Raw genomic sequence first — 23,872 nt, forward strand, 5'->3', positions numbered from 1 at the left:
AGTCTTCTTTAAATAATGTAACACTTGTTATATTAGAAAAAGTTCTTCTTTATCACAAAACCAGAAATCCTGCTTCTTAACAACTTCCTAGGTAGAAATTTCATGCAGTCAGAAAAAAAGAGTGTTTCCTAAAATTCCACGTTTCATGCCTAAAATTACTTCTGTAAATAACCAGTAAACAGCAGTAAAGACAGATTTGAAATGCTTGCCATTCAAAGTACCTCTAGTTTTGCACCATTATCACCCAAGGTACTCACATGCACATTTATTAGCAGAGTTGGGCCACACTGCCATCGTGGGTTTCTGCTTGTTCCGAAACGCCTCTTCAGCTCTGGCTTCTGTTTTCCGTACAGTGGAACCATGAGGATTTATTTGTTCTGCTGTTACTGATAAGCCTGCATACAGAAGATAAACATACCTATTTAAATAAACCAAGCTGCATAAAACTACTGAATTTAGAAAGAAACTTGGAATGCCATGCTGCAATAAGAACACACCAATTGCATTTAAAACAGAGATAAGAATCCAAAGTATTTGTTTTCCAGTGACAACATAACTCACTGGTTGCACAGTCTTAAAACTGTCAACTCTGATGGCTTAGAAAAATATGACTCTCTCTCTCACACTTGGGTCCCCAGCAGAATGCACTCTTGTATCCATACTTCCTCTACAAAGCAAATTCTTAATGACAGTTCCAATTTTTCCTAATTTTAAACAGATGATTTAAATAAGCGAGGATTCATAATGGCACTGAATGCCATATCAAAAGGAGTGGCTGAATAAAAACCTTGTACTGTCACCATGATCTGTTACGTAAAATGGATCCATTTCAAAGTCAGTATGAGCTCTTAGATTAAGAAAAAGCAATTCTGCTTTTAACAGAAAGTCTAGTTTGTTTTCTATAATGTAAGTTCATATCACAGCTTCTACTATTTCATAGGTTTTTAATTAAATACTAAAAATGCAAACTTTCACATTGGTTAAGCATACTTTAAAGATATGAACAAGTATCTGTCAACTGGAATTTCTAATCCGTCCACTAGAACAAGTCTTCCAAATGTCATACAATTCCTCTAACTCTAAACAGAACCAAGTGATCAAGAGATTACAAGAAAACTGACAACTGCAGAAATTAAAATACACACAGAACTCTCACCTAACAGTTAATAGTTGCAGCATAAAATTCTATGTACCAAATATATTAAATTGCATAGAAAACATTATATGAAACATCTAACACTTCACCTTGTTATCTGCTCATTTCAGCAAGATGCAAATTCTAATAATCCAGGGGTTTTTTTTAATTTACCTTTGTTATCCTTAGATTTACAGCCTTTCTAGAACCTCATTTCAGTATTACAAAAACAAGAAATTCTAGGTATTACTTTTATCATACAGTTTATTATTCTGTGACACTGCAGTACTTCTTTTGTGACTGGTCCCATGTTTCAGTACTACATACAAATGGCAGATGGTAAAAACCCCAGAAAATTTATAGAAAAAGAAAGTGAAAAATACCTTCCATTTTAAAACTACATAAGATTGCTAAATAAATTGCCATAAGAATTGCAAAGAAAATGGATGTGGAGCTTTTTAGTCTTATCCCTCATCTTCAGTACCCTGGAAATAAATTAAAAGCTAATACATGGCACAATTAAGAAAATCAATGGCTTTTCAAGTGGGTAAAGATTAAAAAGCCTGCAGTGTGTGTTACTTGCTTTCCAGACTCCTTTGTGATTCCAGGCAGAAACACCTGACAACATTTCCAGAAAATCTATTCAAAGCCTCATGTAGACCAGCTTGCTTGATTCCATCCAAAATTCATGTTGAAGTCTTTCCAAATGTCACCAAGAAAATGGTGGCCACAACGTAACCAAATACAGGGCATGGTTCTTATTGTCAGAAGACAAATTTCCTTTTTGACAGCCAATCACCCACTCCAACTCAATCTATGACTGCAACACTACCTTGATCTCTTCTGAGAAGGTATTAACACAAGTTTCAAAATCAGTCCAAAAAACCACTGATACATTTTCATGACAAAACTGGACTCTTTTTTTCCTCATAGTCCACTGTTTCCATCATTGCCTTTCTTTCACACAAGCCCTGTTGGCAAGCTGAGAATTTTAACTGTGGTAAGGTTTGAAGGTAGTATTTTGTATCAAGCTGAGTTCAGAAACCTATGCAAAGAAACATGAACACTGAGAAGGCATTTTTTTCCCTATCAGACTTTATACACCCTAGTCTGGCACTTCTAAAAGGCAAGGAAAAAAAAGCAGCTTAGCATACTTTAAGCTGAAAAAAAGCCTGCTGTGCATCACACGAGGAAGCACACTCACTGTGACTACAGTATCAAGGTTCATTTAAGGTCTTGCTTTTTTTTTTTTTCTTGTTGGTATTAAAAGGAGGTAACTTAAGGGTTCAATTCCCCATCGCTTTATTTCATACACTGGTCAGGCAACACAGCTGGCTGCCCAAATCAGCCTGGTGTCTCCATCAGGTAACTCCACACAGCCAAACAGCCTGGTGAAAGCAACCACTTTGCATTGAAGTGACCACATGCACAAAGGTTTTGGACAGCAAAAGGTGCAGTTCACACTACTTAGTTTTCTTCAGGTACTTCCTCACTGAAACATTCAATCCTTTCGAAATACACTGTTCTTACAAAGCAGAGAGAAAGAAGGGGGATCTGGAGATCATTTCTACACCTGCCCATCTAGTCATCCAAAGAAGAAAACAGAAATCACTTAATAACCTTGCGGACATCTGATCAAAAAATGAAAATGCAAGTATGTGCCTTTGTTGTCCTTTGTCCAAAATGCTCCAAAACAGGGTAGATGTCAAAGTCTAGGCCATCAGATGCACTGTGATTTTCCCAATCTGCCATCTTCTTGAGCATATTCCATAGAGCAAAATGGAAGTAATGGCAAGGCTGACCAGCACTGACATCCTTTCCTGTTATTACAATGACCAAAAACTACCTGCCTGAAGTGCCACCTACTAACCTCTTCCCTCTATTCCAAATGTATCCTTGCTAATCCAGTAAATGATCTTCGCCTTCCACACCCTACAGCTGGGCCATCTGCAGAACTCATTTGCTGTTGAAACCATGTTGGACAATATGGTCCAGAAACATGTGCATCTTTGAAATGTAACTTGCAGGTACCTGTGACACTAACAGGTTCCATCCCAATGCACAGAATGCACTTTGAAACCTGTCCCTTGTTGTGTCTGAGTTGTCACTCTGGGACAGCTGGTACTGCCAGTTACCTACCTGTAGATCCACTACCCAGCATCTGACACCAACAGTATCTTCTTTTTCTCATTTAACAAGTTTATTGCATGTCACCATCAGCCTTAATTAAGACTTCTAAAAAACACCCTCTCCACGTTTCTTTTTTCCCAGAAATATGTATAACTTGGTCACTGCCACAAAGGGAAGGGCAGGGTTCCAGTGGGCCCTACTGAGACTGACAAGGAGGGACTTAGAAGCTATGTAGTCACCCTCTGCAACAAAGAGCTCTTACAAACAGTTACTTTAACCTGGGAAGCAATAACCTTTAACAGTCATGAGGGACTCATAATGGATAATTAACTGAGCACAGCTCTCAGCGTGACACTAAGGCCAAAATTGTGAATATTCTTATAGAAAAGTACAGAGGAAAAATGAAGGCATTACATTCGTTCTATTTTACTACCACAATACATTACAATTGGTTCTCTTATCCCCAATTCAAGACACACACTGGAAGCTTGGACAGAATGAGATTAAAAATGCAAGACTGAGTGGGAAAATAAAAGGAATTGTAGCCATTTAAGCCTAAAGAAAAGAAAGCCTACATATATTTGCATAGTTCAAAGAAATTTATTAATAAAGGGTCTACAGTCTCCTGACAGATGTATTTCAAGAACCAGCAACTAGAAGGTAAGACAAGCCAAATTTAACCTAAAAATCAAATAATTCAGGTTTTTTCACCAAAGCAGGAGGCAAAGCAGGAAACAACTTGCCAAGGCAAAGCAGGAATTATTGAAATGAGTAATCCCTAAATCAGCATGAAATTCTGCTCTACTGTTACAGCTCAATGATTTTCAATCTTTTACAATATTCATAACTTTAAGATTTTTCCAAGGAGGTACAGAAGCTTTCATGAAAACAGCCTCTTTACTGGAAATATGCTTGTGTTTCTGATTACCTTTTGTGGTCACTATAGAAGCTGTCCACAGACTTGGAGGTCTATGGACTACAAGTTGAAAACCTGTACCAATTTAAATAAAAGCTAAGTCAGTAATGTTCTACAATACAGGGGGCTGTATTTCCTGATGCGGGACTACCAGATTGCCAGCCTCATGCTCCACCAGTGTGGATGTAGTGGCTGTTTCTTAATCCAGAAAATCCACTGATTATCACCAAAAGTACACTTGTGCACATGCCAAGGTGAACTGAAAACCCACTGTTTAAATGACATTTTACCTAGTTAAAATTATTACACTCCATTACATGGCATTTCTAGAATACAGCTGTTTTCACCACATCTTTATTTGGTACAGCAATTCCAACATTTATCCATCAATATGAAGTTTTACTTTTTGTACCAATAGCCAATGCATCCCTCTTTGATGAAGAAGCATTGTGTCCTAGCAGACCAGTTCATGTAGCTGGAAAAAACAGGTTTCACGCTCAGTCAACATGAACTTCCTTAGTCTGACACTCACTCATTCCATATTCCATTTGTGAATTCTGTTTTCTATTCCTAGATGTTGTGTTATGATAGAAGGCATCAAACATACCTCTTTTCCTTCTAGCTTCCTTAATTTCTTCACACATCTTGTTAAATTCTGGATCCAGTTCAGCAGCAATGATAGCATGAGCAGTGTCCTTCAAAGTACAAGCTCGGTGTCTAATTATTTTATCTAGGAAACAGGACAGTACAATGGTTAGTTTTATCACAATTGAATAAATTCTTTACCATTTCTATGTTGATCTGCACTGGTATTACACAACACTGATACAGACAAAACTAACAGAGAAATACCACAAATATATGGATGGAGTAACACCATAGTGAGCTCACAAACCACGAGCCAGCTATTTGAGAGATACAGGACTTTTAAGATGTACAAACTGTTACTTTAATCAACAGTGGCTGTTCTAGACGTACAAAATGGTGAATGATGAACATACCTAAATCAACTTGCAATCCTCAGAAACTTGCTAGAATCAGCAAGTACACTACTTTCCACAGGCAGATCTACACAGTATAATGGAGTACAGTGCAGAGAGTCTCCAAAGTAACAACAGACTTGTCTAGGAATTAATTTACCCACTGGGATCTATGAACATTCATACAATTATACTGCCTGCAAGACTTGGCTTGCTTATGTTTTCCTCCCGTTTAATTTTTATAACTCGAATTTTATTTAACAAGCACGAGAAAACTCAAAATTGTGCTAAAACAGATTACTTTATTGCTTATACTGAATAGCTTTCTCATTTTAATTCATTCAACAAAAACTGGCAAGGAACAAGCCTCGAGTTTGCTACTTATTCATTTCTGCTTAGGGAACAGGACAAAAAACTATTGCCCACACTGGAAGTCTAAATGTGACTCATGAAAAAACTTTTTTTTCAGAGAAGGCTAGTTCCCATACCTTTGAAACACACAAAAGAAATTATTGCAATACTGTTGAAGCCTGAAGAATAATTGTAAATTAAGTAAGCTCCTACGTAGAGAAAAATGACTCCAGAAAGTGGCTTTTCAATGAAACCTACAATACCCGTTGTCTCCTTTTAGTACAAACATATTCAATTTGTCAATTCATCCATACTGAATTCCTTTTTCCAGTTGATGAACATACTTCAGCTGCAGCCATCAACATTAATATATACAACAATTAGCAGATTTAATCCATTTTTGTAATTACTGAAGAGAATAATAAAGAATTGCAGTGCACACTTAATAAACAAGGTTTGTAAGTCCAGGAAGGGAAAATTTTACAGCTGGAAAAACTCAGTGAAAAAGAGTATCTAGTGTCAAAGTCAACTGAACCCAACATGTTTTCTGAGGAAATCTACTGTCATTTAGATCAGCAGGAAACTAAAAATTTTTACACGCATTCATTAATTTGTGAAACATGTTTTGTCATCACAAAACCCACACTGCATTCTTTGCAGATGTAATTTTGTGATGTTAGACTTTAAAAAATTGATGAGACAATAAAAGCTTAAGATGGTCCCTCAAATGAAAGAAGGGGAGGGAAGAAGAATAAGAAATTCAGATCAGAAGTATTTGATCAACCCACTACTCTCCTCATCTTGTGATGGGTAAGACTTTCTCACACACAGTGCTTCAAGGAGACAAACACTATTATGTCTAACAAACAATAGTTATGTGTCCAGGCCTTCAAGAACATTTACTGGTCAATAAAAATGGAAGCAAAGAAAACAAACCTTTATAACCTATCTGAAATGTTGTAACAGAGTACCACGAGAAAAAAAAAAGCCAGTTTTGAACATCCATATTGCATGTAAAACCAGTGAGTCTGATACTCCAGCTGCTTTTCCAACTGAACAACAGGACAGAAGCAGGTCCAGTATGACTCTTCTGTAAATTCAAGCATGAAGCAGAGGCAAGCATATATCCCCAGCTTTAAAGAATATGAACATTTATAGGTAAATATATATATACATTATATATATAATAGATAGCTAAACCACTATCCATCATATATGAGAAATGGTGGCAGTCTAATGAAATTCCCATTGACTGCAAAAGGGGAAACATAACCCCCATTTTCAAAATGGGAAAAAAAAGACCTGGCAAACTACAGGCCAGTGAGTCTCACCTCTGTGCCTGGCAAGGTGATGGGAGGCAATTCTCCTCCTCTACTCCACTCTCATGAGACCCTGCCTGGAACACTGTGTCCAGTTATGGGGTCCCCAGCACAAGGAGGACATGGACTTGGAGTGAGTCCAGAGGAAGGACAAGAAGATGAGCAGAAGGCTGGAGAACCTCTCCTATAAAAACAGGCTGAAAGAGTTGAGGTTGTCCAGCCTGGAGAAGAGAAGACCCTGCAGAGACCAGACCTGAGAGCACCTACCAGTACCTGAACCTCCAGGAAAGCTGGAGAGGGACTTTTTACAAGAGCACATAGTGAAAGGACAAGGGGGAATGGTTTGAAGCTGACAGAGGGCAGATTTATGTTAGACATTGGGAAGAATGAGGGTGATGAGACACTGGCACATTTTGTCCAGGGAAGCTGTGGGTATCCCTCCTGGAAGTGTTCAAGGCCAGGTTGGATGGGCCTTGGAGCAACCTGGTCTGGTAGGAGATGTCCCTGCAGATGGCAGAGGGGTTGGAACTAGGTGATCTTTAAGGTCCCTTCCAACCAAACCATTCTATGATTCTATGAATATTCAGTTAATGCATCTGAAAGCATTTAATGCTTACTCAGAACAGAGTATACTCTGTTTCAGAAGTGTATTCAGAAAACAGCTGAAGAAATCTTGCATGCAGAAGAGCAATACATCACCAGTTGTTGACAATGCAGAGGACAGAACTATCTTTCATTACCTACTCAATGATGAGAAACTCCAATCCAAAACTTAAATATAGCCAGATCCATTTCCCAAGCTCTGTCCTGATGGCAAGGAAAAACAAAATATCCTATTTTTTTGTTGTTGCCTTAATATATTTCTTTAGTTTTTCTTTGGACAAGCTCAATGAAAACCTCTGCCACTAAATGTTCCTCAGACTGTCTCTGCTGTTTCATGTTTTTGCCACTCGGAATCAGTGACTTGTGTGGGTTTATGATCCCAAGCAAGTGTGACCCTGAAAGTCTCAAGTCCCATGACAACTGTTCCAAAACTTAATAAAAACCCTCTTCAGACTACATGTCACAGAATTAAAGAAGATCAGCCCACAGATCTAGATGGTCTAAAATAAAAAGCTAAGGGTGTGTATCACTGCCAATGTTTCCCAAAGTCCATCTGCCAGTCACATGCAGGAGCTATGACTCCTGATCCTCATCTTTTACAGGGGCATTCTTCAGAGTAACTCAGAATCCCAAGTGTTCCTCAAGGCTTTGATTAGTTCACATAAATTACACATAAGTCCTCAAAAGTGTTTTATCAAGAACACAGAAAACCTTTTGCTGTGTAAAAAATAAAAAAAAAAGATTAAAAAATCATAAAATGAAGAAATAGTTTATCTTGTAGGGATCAAAAACCAGCACTGGGTTTGAAAGGCAATGTGAAACATTTGTTTGACCAGATCACACAGATCCAGTTGAGGATGTCCCTGTTTAACTGCAGAGTAGTTGGACCTCAGAGGTCCCTTCCAACCCAAATTATTCTATGCTTCTGTACTGTATCTAATCCACCCATAAGACATTTGCAAAACCCTTCCAAAAATCAAAAACTGGACAAGCAAGCCAAAAAAAATTCAGACAATCAGACTTCAACTTGGTAAGATGATTTCACAAGATTTAATTAAAAACTTTTTAACTTATTGGGCTAAATCTGCAGATCGACCCAGATTTCCACTTATCACATTAAATCACAGATACATTTAAAGGGTGCTTTTTTGTTGTTGTTTTATTGATGAAGCTGTCAATGCTTCCTTTTGGCGACATACACAGTAGGGCACCCCTAGTGAAGAGCACAAAAGATGTTCTTTCCTTAGCTTTTGAGTGTGAACAGCTTTTACATGCATTTCAATCTACAAATTCCATTTTAATTGAAAGCATCCCATCACACTTTGTCAAGACAATACCTTCTAATCTCTCCTAATCAGCAGCAACTGACTTTCTTGCCTAGTGATTTATACTCGTTTACTTCTACCCCTAAATAGACAGGGGATCATTTCTTATTCTTAATTTATAATTAAGAATAATTATAAATAATTCTTATTTCTTAATTTCTGTGGGTGAACTTCATGTTCCAAGCCAACATGGAAATAAAGCAGGCCACTGCCAGATTGCATGCAGGATTCTCCACAGAGGTCTCCAAATTTTGCTGAGGTTTTGTTGCCTATACAAAGTCTATTCACTGGAAAGAAGCTATCAAATTAGAAAAGCAACTACAAAATCTAATTTATTAGAAAACAACTCTGAATGCTGCAGTTCCCCTGCTCTTATAATGTCCCCCAGTGCAATGTGTGCCTCAGAATACTAAAAGCACAGAGCCTTTGGACTTGCTTATCCTAATTAGCACACAGAATGCAGTTTATACAAATGCCTGAACAGTAACCAAATATGATTAGATACCAGGCTTTTGGATTTAGGTAGGCCAAAATGAAGTAGGTCCTTACCTCCAGGATCTTTGTCTGGATTGTACTCCAATGCATTGCTGCAGATCAGGTCAATATCTGTTAAGAAATCCTTGGCTGTTAAGTAGTTGTGTTTATCAATTTTGGTTATTATTGTTGATAGGTCCATTGGCTCTTTGATAACTTCAAGATAATCTGAAACCTATAAACAAACAGCATACAGAAATGACACAGGACCATATGCATTCCATCTGTCCAATGCCAATTTCACATTTTTATACTCTTATTTATTCCATATGCTTAGCTCTAAAACATTAAACATTAACTAAAATCAAATTTATGTTGAAAACAGAAGTTTTATGTGAGACAAAATAGAACATGTCTTCCAAAGCTACTTTTTCTTCAGCAGCTCACCAATTTCTCTTTCCAAAATAATGTAATGCTATTACTGTAGTGGTTTTAAGTATTTTTTACAGTGTAATACTGCACTATCTTGGGCTAGAAAGGCAAAAAATAGCATAACTCAAAACCCTAGAAAAAGACTGGGTAAAGTTCACTGTGCAGGTAAACTTCTCATTGAACTGAACAGACAAATTATCAGCTTCTAAGTACTTCTACTGAAGTAGAGCTACTAAGTACTTCTTTTAACCATTTATTTAACAATAAAGTCAGGTTTTACTGATTGAAGACATTAGGCTGACTGTACAGAAGGGCACCCTATAGAGAAGGCCTTGCATCAGAGGTTCAGAGTTTACTAATTCGTATCTGGAGATTTAGCATCCACTAGGGTATACTAAAAAAGTATTTAATGTAATTAATGATACTGTGAGGGTCTCAAGCTCAATAGTCAAATGCATCAGCACAGCTGCTGTAGCAAAGTTCAGCAAAAAAAAAAATCTATGAACTTGTTTACTTCAAGTAAAAAAAAAAACTGCACACAAATGTTTCAATGTGATTAAGATTGAAATCAATTAAAATACTGGAAGCCTCAAAAACAGTACTGTGGGGTTGGTTTTTTTTAAATCATCCACATGTGATGGTGGCTGCCAAAATGCTGAAGTTAAATACATATTCAGATCAAGCTGTAAGAGCTCTGTAATTTTTTTAATAGAATATCTGTAGACATTTATGCAAAAATATATTCCAACATAAGGTAGTGTTAACACATTACTTCCACGGACAGCAATCTACCCCCAAACTCATCAAATAAACACACTGCAATATATGATGAAAAAATTAAATGGCAGAAATTCTCTTTTTGTCTCCCTCTATGGAAACACAGTAATAATTGGTTCAGTGATCTGAAAAGCCAAGCCACAGGCTTCCTTTTCTTGCTAGCACATCATCAGAGAAAATCTTCACTGGAAACTGGAATTAGTCAAGAAAATCCTAGGCTTAATGTTAAACATAGCAGCACTCTCTGCAACCAAAGCAGGAATGGAATAAAACACATTCCCCTAAGGAAGTCAAGCAGACAGGCTCTTGTAGAAAAGGAAAGGCTGGTCCTGTGCTTAAATGCTCCAGGTGGGACAGAAAGGCTTAATACTTTCATTTAATTCACATCTTAATTCTCTCCATCTACAAAACAAGTATGGTACTTTGTTCTTTCTTTATGTGCCCTTTAGCCAGCAAGTTCTCTGGGGAAAGAAATTGCTCTTACTATGAGTATGAAGAGTCTCCTACAATAATGGACTTCCTAAGCAGTTTCATAATAAAAATCAAACAAAGTTACTGCTCAGACCATGCTCACACTGTAAGCTGCCAGGCTAAAGAGCTTTTGCCAGTCTTTCAAAAACTGTCAGCTACAGAACACAGTAAAATGCTCAAATTAACAGAGGACTGCATGGGCCCATAAAAGATGCCCGTTCCCATCCTGCATGGAATTTACACTGCAAATCTGCTTTTTACAATGCTGTACTCTTAATATCTCATCCTCCAAGAACGATGCTTCTTTTCAGAAGGAATTAAGCATTTTTTAATGCAAAGATTGCAGTGAACCAGCATCTAATCTCAAAATCAGACTGAACACAATCCTATTCATATAGAAGCACCTGAAAATAGATTTGCAGATCGAACTGTCTCATCAGTTAGGTGTGCACACTCCATAATCGACCAGTTAATGCCATAAAATGTGCTACCAGCTGTGATTAATGGTATCCACAAGCATTACTGCTGAAATTATTCAACAATACTATTAATGCTGAATACATTACAGAACACAGACCATTTTCCCAGTATTATCATGTCTATGATTATGATGTTGTAAAAGCTATTATTAAGGAATTATATTCATGGTTTCAAGCATTTCAGGAGCACTGGTAGGGATAGGAGTGATGGCATTTTAAAATTATGATTTCAGTTATAAAATCGACAGGAATGCACCAGGTTTTTCAATAGCTGACTGGCATAGCCAGAGAACATCCTCCAACTCCTTGAATCACAGGTGAGGAGGCTGTGATTATCTCAAAATCAGCACTTTAGACCAGAATTATATCAAACGTTTTCTTATTATCTTATCCACTTCCATTTTTTAAATTTATACTCTTTTTTTTTTTTCTAAGGGTTTCAACTTCATTGTTTGCATTACTGAAACAAGACCTCTTCAATATCCACCGGTTTGCTGAAGATGTTAAAGCGTTTGTCTGTGGCCAGCCTCTTGGTAACATCCCTGAGAAACAACCGCAGCTCCCTCAACGTGTTCTCTTCCTGGTCCTCCATCCGCTGTTTTTCTGCTTCTGACAGCTCCCGGGCTGGGCATGGCAGTGCAAGAGGAAGAACTTCCAGAGCACGAAGAGCTAGGGGAAAAAAAACAAATAGTCAGTCAATGGAAATGCTAACAGCAGAGTGGCCCTCTGGATTACGTCACTCTAAATTTGATTATTTATTTCATCTGCCTCACTGATCCATCACTGCGTCCTTAATCCCACAGCTTTCCAGTTTCCAGAACTGTTAATGCACAAAATTAAGTCTGGACATTGATTCACACTGTCAGATTGATTCACACTGTCACCTCTCAGTTTAGGAAGAATATCGAGGTTCTGGAGTGGGTCCAAAGGAGGGCAACCAGGCTGGTGAAAGGATCCAGCACAGATCCTATGAGGAGAGGCTGAGGGAGCTGGGGCTGTTCAGGCTGGAGAAGAAGAGGCTCAGGGGAGACCTCATCACTCTCTACAACTCCCTGAAAAGAGGTCGGAGCCAGGGGGGATTGGTCTCTTTTCCCAGGCAACTCTCAGCAAGACAAGAGGGCACGGTCTCAAGTTGTGCCAGGGGAGGTTTAGGTTGGATATTAGAAAGAATTTCTTTGCCGAGAGGGTGATCAGGCATTGGAATGGGCTGCCCAGGGAAGTAGTGGATTCTCCGTGTCTAGAGATATTTCCAAAGAGCCTGGATGTGGCACTCAGTGCCATGGTCTGGTAACTGCAGCAGTAGTGGATCAAGGGTTGGACTTGATGATCTCTGAGGTCCCTTCCAACCCAGCCAATTCTATGATTCTATGATTCTATGAAATGTTAATTGCACTGTCATTTACACAGATCTTTGGAAGAAGGAAAATATCACAAAACACTCAGATCACATTATTGGTTTTACTGTAACTTAGTTTACCAGCCTGTTTCCTTCTTGGTGGGGGCATTGCTGCCTCATCAAGAATTAACCCTCTGAAAAATCGCAATCTGTCTTCTTCAGTTGGTTTCTGAATATAAAAAACCTCTTCATACTGGATTCTGAAAATACATTTCACCTAAAAAATAAAAAAGAAGCCACATGAAAATTGAGCCCCCACTCAAAAATACATGATTAATGATCACATTAGAACAGTAGTCACAAGTTTTTCAAAATTATTCCCACAGGTCTGCCCAAAGCTGTGTATAGTCTAGAGAAAACAAATAACTAATTTTCACTGAATTTCTGTATTAACTAAATTTGCTGTATCCCGTGATCCTAACAGTGGCCACCTCTGCAGTGGAAAGAATGATAAGGATTTAAAAATATATATATATCTCCAAGAAAATGGTGAGGAAAAAAGCAGGAACTCCCCTAATCCTGAACTCAGAGTTTGTAAAGCTAGGTTAGAACTTGAGGCTAAATCTGTGTGTAATTACACTGGAGTAATTTGTCAAAATGAACAACTAACAAAATCAACAATTTTGTCTTCTCAGCAAAGTAGCATGGATGTTACAAAAAACTGTTAATGTGGATGTACAACACTCATTAAAGTACAGGTATTTAAATAATGTTTCATTTTCAGTTTGACACATTTTAAATTAAGTTACAAAAAGAGTGCAAAGCAGAATGGTTTTACACAACCAAAACATTCAAAAGAGCACAAACCTAACACCTTTTTTCAATAATAAACTTACCTCCTCAGGCAATTCGCTGTACATGGACTCAGAGGTAGACAGGAGAAATATAGGGGAGAAAGATGGTATATCTTGCAGCAAAGTTAGAAAAGTAGCTCTCACAGTTTCACTGACAGCTTCCCACCATTCACCAATATGAGGCATGTAAACAATACTTGGTACTGTTCTTCGAGCTTCACGAAAGATCTAATTAAAAGAAACAGTGGTATTTACACCAAGAAACTAATCATTATTATCCTTGTGATTAACAGTAGTTCTTGTGTAATAGAAAATGACTGCATTTTGTGGTGCTTGATCTACAAATGTGCCAGTAAAATAAAATTATCTAATTATCCTTCTAAACATTTGTTTGTGACTTCTGGCTTGATTTATAAATTTGCTAAGAACAAACAGTTAAGATGAAATTTAAACTAGTTTGAAATTTATGCAAATCCACCAAAAACTCTCTTAAAACCTGAAGTATTTCAAACATTGAACCTAGAACCACAGCACACCTATTCATGTGCAAGTTAATAAAATGAGAATCAGGAAATGCATACCCAGATCAAGCTTTCTTGACATTCACTATGTAACTGAGGGGGAAAGTTAAAGATGTAATTACCCTCATTAGTCAGAAGAGAGATCTCAGTCACCCTCTAGAGACTCCTTTCTTTTAAACATGAAAATATAACGAGCCTACAAAAACCTGGCTTTTAAGTTACATTTCAGTTAGCTGCCTTTGTATGGATGCAGCAAATCTGTTCCAGAATTATGTAATTTACTCAATTACAAGAGAATCTGAAATGTCACCTGTGCACACGATTCTTCAGGCGTTTTGGCACTGACTGAATAAAGTGCTGGCAAATCTAGTCTGTGTACAGAGAATTTTTCAAGAGCATGCAATAGTGCTGGAGCAAGGTGCGAAGTCTGACCCGAACCTCTCTCTCCAGATAGCAGTAATCTTGGTCTGTAAGAGGTTGGCTGGTGATAAGCTGACCTGCAGCAAAGCAACAGTTAAAAAATATAATTAACATGCTGTTATCAATGGACAGATATATAAATTTATTTTTTTTTTAGAACCAAACATGCCTTCAGTAATGGGTAACAGTTTTCTACAACAGTCTTAAAAGATTTAACTTACTCTGGTGTACAAGATGCCAAGTCTCAATAACTTCAGGTTTATCTGTTCCTTGACTTCACAGTGATTTACAGACCAAGATAAATTTTAAAAGAAAAAACTGCAAAGGTAAACTTGCTGGTTTTGCTACTGAGAAGAAATGCGAGGGTCAAGGCAATGAATTTTGGTTTTTTATGTTAGCTTGTTTTGGGGACAAGTGAGACATGAAGAGAGGCATTAAATTCCTCCCTTTTTCTTTCCTAAAAATTGAAAATTTATTATGAAACAAAATCTTTTTTAATTAATTTACATTTTCTCTCATTAATGCCTTTTCATTTGTACATCAATGTGCTTGAGCAGTTAACAAGACTGACTTATTTCAGGTTAAATACGTTGTAATAGCTATGAACATTGCTGAATTTTGGCTTTTCTCTTCTGATGGTTGAGGTTACACAAACAGTAATCAAAAAAGCTTAGAAAAATAGATTAAGGGAGGGTTCTATAACTTACAAAAATAAACATACTCTGAGACTATTTAGACACAATTCCAACCAAATATATTTCATTGTTTAGGGTTTGGGTTCCCCCTCCCAGCCTCAAAGCAAAGACTTAAATTCTATATTAAAATACTTCACTATGTACCAGAAATTATTTGAACTTAAATCCTAATTTTTAATCTTAGATTTCAATAAATGCTGTTCAAGCATCACTCTTTAGCACAAGAATTTTAGCAGTTTTCCACAAGATGGCTCTATCAAACAGGTATAGTACTGTACAGTTTTCCTAATCTCATTTTCTTTCTCTAGCAAACTCCCTGCAGAAGCCACCACAAAGTCGTGTAAAACAATTCTTAATATAAACCAAAGAAATGTTAGTTACTGTTAGCAACAAAAAGCAAACAATCCCTCTGAAATATCCCTAGATACCCCTGTTCCCAGTTCTTACCTCTTGTTACAATTTTTATAATTAAGAGTCCCAAATTACACCTGTCTGCTTGTCTGATGCAAAATATTTCTGACTACTGTGACCAAGGCTGTGACCTTTCTTAAGACCATTCACATATCTAAAACTCTTGTCCATACACTTAAACATCTGTATTACAGAACACCACAGCCACCACAAAGCAAAAGCTCCTCTTTCATCTCCCCTGAAGTAAGAATTTTATTATTTATCTACTTATAGGCAATCAGAGAAACACTCACATTGTAAAATAAAGGTATGGTTTATGTATAGCAGCTGATGACTGTTTCTTTGGTGATCCTGAGTGACAGCTTGTCTCAAAAATTGATGAAGCATTCTCATCTTCACCACCATCTAATATTAGACTTGGTACATCTGTTCCAAGAAATACAGTAATTAGAACCTTAACACTTCAAGTAAACACACAACAAGGCATTACAGTTTTCTTCTTGTGAGTTATAGCACATTTTCCAATGTCAAAAAAATGAGTCCAAATTGTCTACGTACCAGAACACCAAACCATAAGTACTTACTACTTCAAAAAACAAAACAAAGTTAATATTTTACAAGTCTAGCCATAACTGCAATTTATTTTTTAAACCATCTAGCAGGACAAGTTTGCAAGTACAACAAATGTTGAATTTGTTATGAAATGCTTCCTTTGTTTTTATTTTACAGCTAGAGGTTTGTGGGGTTTTTTTAACAAGGATAAAGTTATGAAAATTGTAATTCCTCAGACTATATAGAACTTTGTATTTATTTAAATGCCAAAAATTTCAAAAACTATTCCCAGCATGACCAGCTAGACAATATGTGTTTCTGAATAAATGTTTTCCATCCCTTGATAACCTGCCAAAGAACATCAAATTACTTTGTATCAAAACCAGTTCAATTCATTCCATTTCCATAGACTATACCTTCATCTATTCTAATTCCTTGGCTAAAATGGTAGCATGAAGAACTGCAGTACTTTCTATATAGACCTTCAGGAACAAAATACTAATTACAATCAAAAGCCAGACTGCGGTAACAGGCAACTGCAGAAATACAAATATGACATTAAGCTAAAAAAAAAAAAACCAAACAGTTAACAATTAAAAATCAGGCACAGCTCAATTAGGTACAGAAGCTGCAATGGGATTAATAGTAGACTGCTGTGATTTGATAATGGGAAATAAACTGCTGCAAGATCCCAGTTTGCCCCAGGGAAGGAGTTCAGTTGATGTTACTCTGAGAAAGCCATTCCTTCTCATAAAGAAATCAGTCCACAGCTATGGGATGAATTGGTCACAGCTGTTTAGCTCTGGAGTGAGAGCAGTGGAGAGGCCAGGTGTCCTGAGGAGCAAAACACAGACTTCTGAGAGCAGCCCAAGTCCCTGCAGCACACTGCTGGCCAGCCCAACAGCAGCTCAGGTTGGCCAGAGACATTTAGAGAAATCAACTGCTGTGCAAAGAAGTGTGAAACACAGAGTTCTAAGTGTTGTTCTCAAACGTGGCCCCCACAGGATTTGCCTGATTTACATGAAGCTGTGGCACAGTGATCCAAGTACCACCACAGGACAAAAGAATCAAACTCAAGGCAGCATTAGGTGCTGGACTTAAGAGCCACTCATCTAGACAGGAAAAAAGTCAGAGACAGCAAAGGTTCCCCCCTGTTTGGCCCTATGTAAGCATCAGAGTAGGCTGTGCAGGAATAATATTCTGCTGATGTCACATCCCTCAGCAAGATATGATGCAGTCACACACCTCACAATCAATGCTCTGGAGAAAAGAGAAAAAAAGTCTTGGAGACCCCAACCAGTGGCCAGAAGCAAGGAAAAGCAGGTCAGAGACTGATGGACATTTAGCTTTGGGCAGAGTCTTCAACTGCACAAAGGCTTCCTAATTCTTGGCAGAAGTTCCTAAACAGGCAGAATTTTTGCTGTACCCAATGAAAAACCTATAACGTATGTCCTGTGCTCATGCACTGAATGCAGCTTTTGCTTCCTGAAATGTATAACTAAAAATTCAGCCATTCTTTTAATCCTAAGCATCAAGACTCTGTGATACCACTGTTCAGCACCAGAGCACAGAATTCGTGAGAAACAGGAATCATTAGTGAACTGCAGAGAAATGCAGAAAACTAGATTTGCAAATTGCAAATACAACAGTAATCATTTACCACAGACCTGGCTCTAAATTCAAGAAAAAGTGAAGCCCTAGTGTGTAATATACATTTACATTTAAAATCATTGTAGATGAAAGTGGATTTTGCAGATTTTTAACAGAATAAGGTTATTACTCAATATTTTCTTGGGTTTAAGGACAGAAGAAGAAAAACTAAGGTAAAGAAGAAAACTAAAAAAGAAACCCTAGTTCGTATCCCTTCAAAATCAACCACCTATAAACATTTAAAAGTAACCATACAAGCAGAATTATGTCCTGAAACTACTACTTACATCAAAGAATGCTTCCAAATTGGTTGCTAATCACTTGGTTAGCAGTAAGGAGCAGAAATAAATAAGATCCTAACGACTGCAAACACAGGAAATGGCCTGAACTAGAACTTCACAAGAAACACAGGAACACCTAATTCAATCCATCAAGAACAACACTCTCTGAACTGGACATTACTAGCCAGTTAACAGTATACAAAGAGATTTAAGCATTTTAATTTTGGTTACTACAGCCTAATACAATCCAACTGCAGCTGCAAGCCAGGCCTCCTACCCCTACCCACCACCACATGCTTCCAGGCCCCATCTCCTGCCCACTGCAATACTTCTTAAAACCTCCCACAGCCAGTAGAAAACTAACTCCATAAAACTACATCATTTTTGGATGAGTTTGCTGGCTAAAATGGTTTAACAAAAGGCCTGATGTCCTGAATTAAGTACAAGAGATAGAGAAAAGATGCACAGCTGGGCTGGAGGAACTGCAGCAGTCAGCAGAAGGATCAGCTTAAGCTCCCTGGGCTGCAGGCTGGAAAAATGCTCTGGAACAGGAATGAAAAGAAAGCCATGGCTGTTACAGATGTGCTTTATGACTGGGCTACTTTCAGTTTATCACATGCAACCGTGAGTACTGTTGACATAGTTTGGGAATAAGGGTGATCCCAGATAAGAACAGCAGAAAACAGTATGTCAGAGTTAAGTAGGTATCAAATCTTGTTCAACATTTAACTTTAAAGAAACAACCAGGGTAACTATTTAAGTATGTCTTGGAGAACAGCTGGGTGAAAAAAACCCAGAACCAACTGACTCATTGCCAGTCAAAACAGTCAGTCACATTCCTTCCTATTCCCTGCTTCCTCAACACACTCATTGCCCCTCTTGCAGCAGGGTTCTGGCACACATCTGATCCCTTAGTGAGTTAGTTTTACTCACTAATTTGGCAAAAAGCTAAAAATGAAAAAACAGCAAATAGTTCTTCACTTGTTAAGCCAGCAAAATCAACTCAGGATCAGGAATACACCAGGCCAATTCAAAGGGAGGGAAACTTCAGGACTTGTTAATCAGTAGATGAACACTACACAGGCTCAGGAATCTTAGGTAGCCACAACACATCTGCTGAGCTGCCATCTCCCCGTAGCACTCTTTGCAGACTGCTGAGCCATCCTTAGCAAGTAAAGGACAAGGGCAGCTAAAAAGCACTGAGGACAGGAGCACCTGTCCTGAGGATTTTCAGGTCCTGTCATGTTGAGCAACACTGTCTCATTCTTATTTTGTTCCACCATATGATTATTTCCATTATTTCTTCCATTTACAATGTAAATTACTTGGGGGTCTCTTTTTTATTAGATGGCACTCGCACCTATGGGATCTTGGTCTACACAGGCCAGTTTCTTAAAGTACAAAGCAAAAATAATTAATCAACAACCAAGCGAACTGTATTTATGTCCTAAGATAACACAGACCCAAATACACATCAGATTTAAGGTAAGCAATGAGAAAGCCAGATGAAATATTTCCAGATTGAAACAGCATTTGCAAAAAAGAAAACAAAACACCTCCAAACCCACATACCTTCACTTTTGTCACCCTGGCTAAATTCAGCATGAGGAAACACTTTGTGTAAAACCTCCAGAAGGTTTGCAAAGGTCCGTTCCAACAGTGGTCTGATCACAGGAGACAATGCATGTCCTGAAGATGTCACGGCACGTTGGGAAGCAGGCACAATATTCTGCATTGCATGATAAAAATCCTGTGCACTGAGAACTACTGAAGAAACATCAAGCTGGAGTTTCTGACTGCTCACATAAATCTGAGGATAGCGTCGTCTCAGGGCAATCAAGGCAGCCTCAGTGCAAAGTGCTTTTATGTCAGCTCCACAGTACCCTAGTGCACACAAAAACAAAAGGATCTTCTATGAAATAGCATTGCTGTGCTACATATTTTTTAAACGTGCCTAAAGCTAAAACTTACTAGTAGTACTTAATTGTCAAAGTCCAGAAAGCATATGCCTAGAGGTATCAGGGCAGCATCCAGTGTTGCATACCAAGAAATTATGTGTAGGTGTACTGAAATATAGTAAGAAACTAATTCCATATTGAGATTTAAATGACCTGTTTGCATTCTATAGTGTAATATACAGTGCATTTTCAGCTCAAGGTTTAGGTCTGTCATTGCACTTTTTCCTTGGTACTGTCTAAAGTATGTGTGCAATTTTAACAAGCCAGCCTCTCTTTTTTCACTTGGCTATCTCTACATGAATATATTTTTTTAATAGCAAATCTCTTATGCAGGATGAACATCACTAACCTTATTACTTTACACTGATCATTTTTTCAGTCGGTGAAAGAAATATGTTGCATGAGTAGAACATAGAAGGCATTAAACCTACTGTTAAAAAAGAATACTATGGACTCTTTGGAAAACGTGAATTTCTACTGGTAAGAACTACTACTGGTTCAGACTGTTCAGTAGAAAAACTATTAAAATCATGAAAATTTTAATTCAGCCTAGCTTCTAAGTATCTACAGGTGGCTAGCCATGACTGCTTATACATCATTACTCAAAACACAGATCCTATAATTAGAAAATACTGAAAGAGTTAATACCTGCGTTAATACCTTACAATACTGTTGGTTTGGGGGGTTCTCCTCAGAGCTAAAATCAGATTTCAAATTTTTCCATCTCCCTCAGCAAGACATTAATATGGTACTGTTTCATTGCACCATCTTTCAAAAAATGTGAAACGTTATTCCAGCGGGAAAACTCTTTTTGGGAATTATAGTCACTACAGGAAAACATTCTACACTGTGGTATCACCACATAAAAGTTCATTATTTTACAACACAGTGCAGATAGAGGCTAATTAATCAATTCTCTTTTTTCTTTTTTGTTTTTAACCAGACTTCTCTCTCCCAGCTTGGTCTTACACCATTTGGTCTATTTCTACTCTATTTTTGTATTGGTCTTCTCACAGCACCAAGTTCTGAAAGTGAAGACTGCCTTCTTTCTCTTGCCTTATCCTCAGATGTTCTTTCACTACTGCTGCCACACATTCATTTTTAAGATCCATATGGCAACAAAGAAAAAATCGGATTCTATACAAAGTGTTGAAAAATAAAACTTAAAAAAAATACAGAAGAAAGATGGTAACTCCATCCCCACCTTTCAGATACATACATTTGGGGGCTACTAATACGAGATATCAGCTTTTCAGCTATAAAAATGACTTAAATTGCCTGAGACTTGAAATTCCACCACTTTCTCATATATACTTGAAAGTAATTTAAAAAACAAAACAAACCAACAGATGGAAGAACACCATAAATATCAGACAACTTCTGCAACTTTTAAACTAAGCATTTTTATTAAAAAATTTAGTAGATTGAATGGTGTACACTCAATGAACACACAGTGACTTCTCTAAAAAGTATGTAGCAATTCATATTCAAAAGCTACCTCGAAATAAATACAAATTACATTTGAAATACATTCAGATTCATCCACTATATTAAGCATTAGAAAACTAATTATTTTCAGCACTAAGCTTTTGGGTGATTTTTTTTTTAAACTCACCCCCTTCATAAAATCAAAACCACACAGACACACTCCATCAAACACGTGAATCTATTAGGTGCTACAGGTGCATCAGAGAAATGAAAACCAAAGTTGTTCCTCTAAATTCTTTTTTGTTCTTTCAGTATCAGGTATGACATTCCTATTTAAATTGGTTCTCTTCTCAAATCAGAGGCACAGAGGATTTACTGCACTAAACCAAAGCTTAAATCAAAGATTGGCATAGAGATGGCACCCTGAATGCCTGCAGCCTTAAAAATTAATCGAGCATCTTCATGCCAAAACTCAGCACCTCATGAGCTATATACGTATATATATATATCTCTATCAAATTTTTCTATTAATAAATGCTGTAATATTTTCTAACAGTCATTTTAATCACCGCTCCTATCTCTCGAAAGAAATGCAAAATTAGGAAATAATAGCCTGTGGCCTATTTTTAAAATTAAATTCTCAGGTGATCAAATACACAGTCTTTGTTTCTACTTTTCATTTCTCAGGAGCAATTACATTTGAAGAGTAATAATTGGTGTCTTTTTAATGGACTCTCCTGTGCATAGTGTAGATCCATTTCAGTGACAGGAAAACTTCAAAATTCCTCTGTCCTCTGAAATATTAAAGAGCTTTTTATTTCTAAGAAGTAAATGCACACTGACTATGAGAAAGAAAAACATGAGTAAAGGATTGTCAAATTAAAATAAAATTTATCATGCTGGCAGTAAACAACATTTATTTCTTCTTGCCCAAATTGACACTATAATGTCAAATCAAGGATCAGTGCATTTACTTCCAGTTTTGAAGTATCTCACAAAGGATGTTCAATTTGGCAGGCAAAATGTACTGGCACACCATAACTTAGCAGAGAACAAGTATTCTTGGCAAGCAGCCCATTTTGTTCTACCCATCACCAGCTCATCCTGCTAAATGTTTTCAAAGTCCAACTTTCAATGAGCAGGACACCAAATAAGTGAATTCCCATGTAGTTTTTCAAAGAATTAGCTTTTATCACTGAAATTTTCAAGTCATACTTTTCCACTTCTAACGTGCAGAAATCATGTCATCTCTAAAATTTCTTCTGCCTAGTATTCACCTCAAAAACTAACAACAAACAGCAAGTAAAAGATTGAGCTAAGTAAAAGATTTAGGTGAACGACCCTTACCACTTCTTACCATCTGCCTACAACTCCCAAAGTGGACTGCTGGGAAAGCAAGTGAAAAACAACTTTGCATGGTAACAGAAGTGAGAAGTATCTATTATGTTGTTGGTTTTTTTTAAATATGAGCACTGTGTGACAAATAAGAACACCAGTGCCAAAACCACCCTGACATCTTTACATTCTGATGGGGAACAATATTCTAACATGATATCATGTTGCTAGAAAATGATCCTGCAATAATAAGTACAGAATAGTTGTTTGTACCAATCATCTTGAGAATGATGGTTTGCTTCTTTACAATTCTAGTTAACTTTATTTAAATATCCCTTAGTACTTGTAAAAAGAGTGATTTGCAAGATGACAGATGGAGGAATTCACACTTTTTCAGCTGCTAATGTTTTGTTTCCTACAAGACTGAACTAATAAAAGTACCAGTGTCTCTACCTACAGAAAGTTACCATTCATAACAAGTAAGCACAGTAAGACAGACAAAGTTCAGGATAGCTAGGACCCACCTCCAGTACATGCTTCTATGGAGGAAAAAACAATGATTATTTGTGTTTATTGAAGGTATTAAGACATCAGTGCATGTTCTTCTGAGCAATTCCATGCTCTCCTCAAACTGCTTCATTCTGTGTTAACACACACTGCAGTCATGCAGTTATATTCAGTGAAGTGAGTTCTTTCATTCTTACATACATAGAAATCTTCTAAAACGTATGTAATCTATAACACCTGGGATAAAAATCAACCCTCAGGAAATAACCTACTTTTTTTTCAAGTCCTGGGGCTTTTTTTCCTTTTAATTTCTTTATAATTACACTCCCAGGTCTTAAAAAATCTTGAGTCACAGATATACCTGCTTCCCCAAAGTCATTTACTTTGCTAGTATTTCAGCAGCTCTCTTCACTAGGATCCATGAGCTTGTATTTAAGTGTTGCCAAGTTTGCTGAACTGGAGATGGGTATAAATCATGCTGTGTGAAAAGCCTGTCCAGTTCAGGCAGCTTTTAGTTGGGGATCAGGGGGTG

The 23,872-nt window shown here is 37.3% G+C and overlaps 1 protein-coding gene across 1 annotated transcript in view; it reads right to left on the reverse strand.

Moving 5' to 3' along the window:
• Positions 1-23,872, reverse strand: part of ATAD2B (ATPase family AAA domain containing 2B) — a 79,115-nt gene that overhangs the window by 20,990 nt on the left and 34,253 nt on the right. Inside the window, exons 16-24 of the mRNA XM_030448127.1 lie at positions 19,685-19,996; positions 15,923-16,055; positions 14,414-14,600; positions 13,625-13,810; positions 12,870-13,005; positions 11,865-12,061; positions 9,309-9,468; positions 4,789-4,911; positions 258-395 (exon numbers count right to left, since the gene is read on the reverse strand). Of these exons, the coding sequence (XP_030303987.1) occupies positions 258-395; positions 4,789-4,911; positions 9,309-9,468; positions 11,865-12,061; positions 12,870-13,005; positions 13,625-13,810; positions 14,414-14,600; positions 15,923-16,055; positions 19,685-19,996 (1,572 nt within the window). The remainder of the gene's footprint in view (positions 1-257; positions 396-4,788; positions 4,912-9,308; positions 9,469-11,864; positions 12,062-12,869; positions 13,006-13,624; positions 13,811-14,413; positions 14,601-15,922; positions 16,056-19,684; positions 19,997-23,872) is intronic.

The sequence above is a fragment of the Calypte anna genome, chromosome 3 (genome assembly GCF_003957555.1).
Source record: "Calypte anna isolate BGI_N300 chromosome 3, bCalAnn1_v1.p, whole genome shotgun sequence".
Classification (NCBI taxonomy): domain Eukaryota; kingdom Metazoa; phylum Chordata; class Aves; order Apodiformes; family Trochilidae; genus Calypte; species Calypte anna.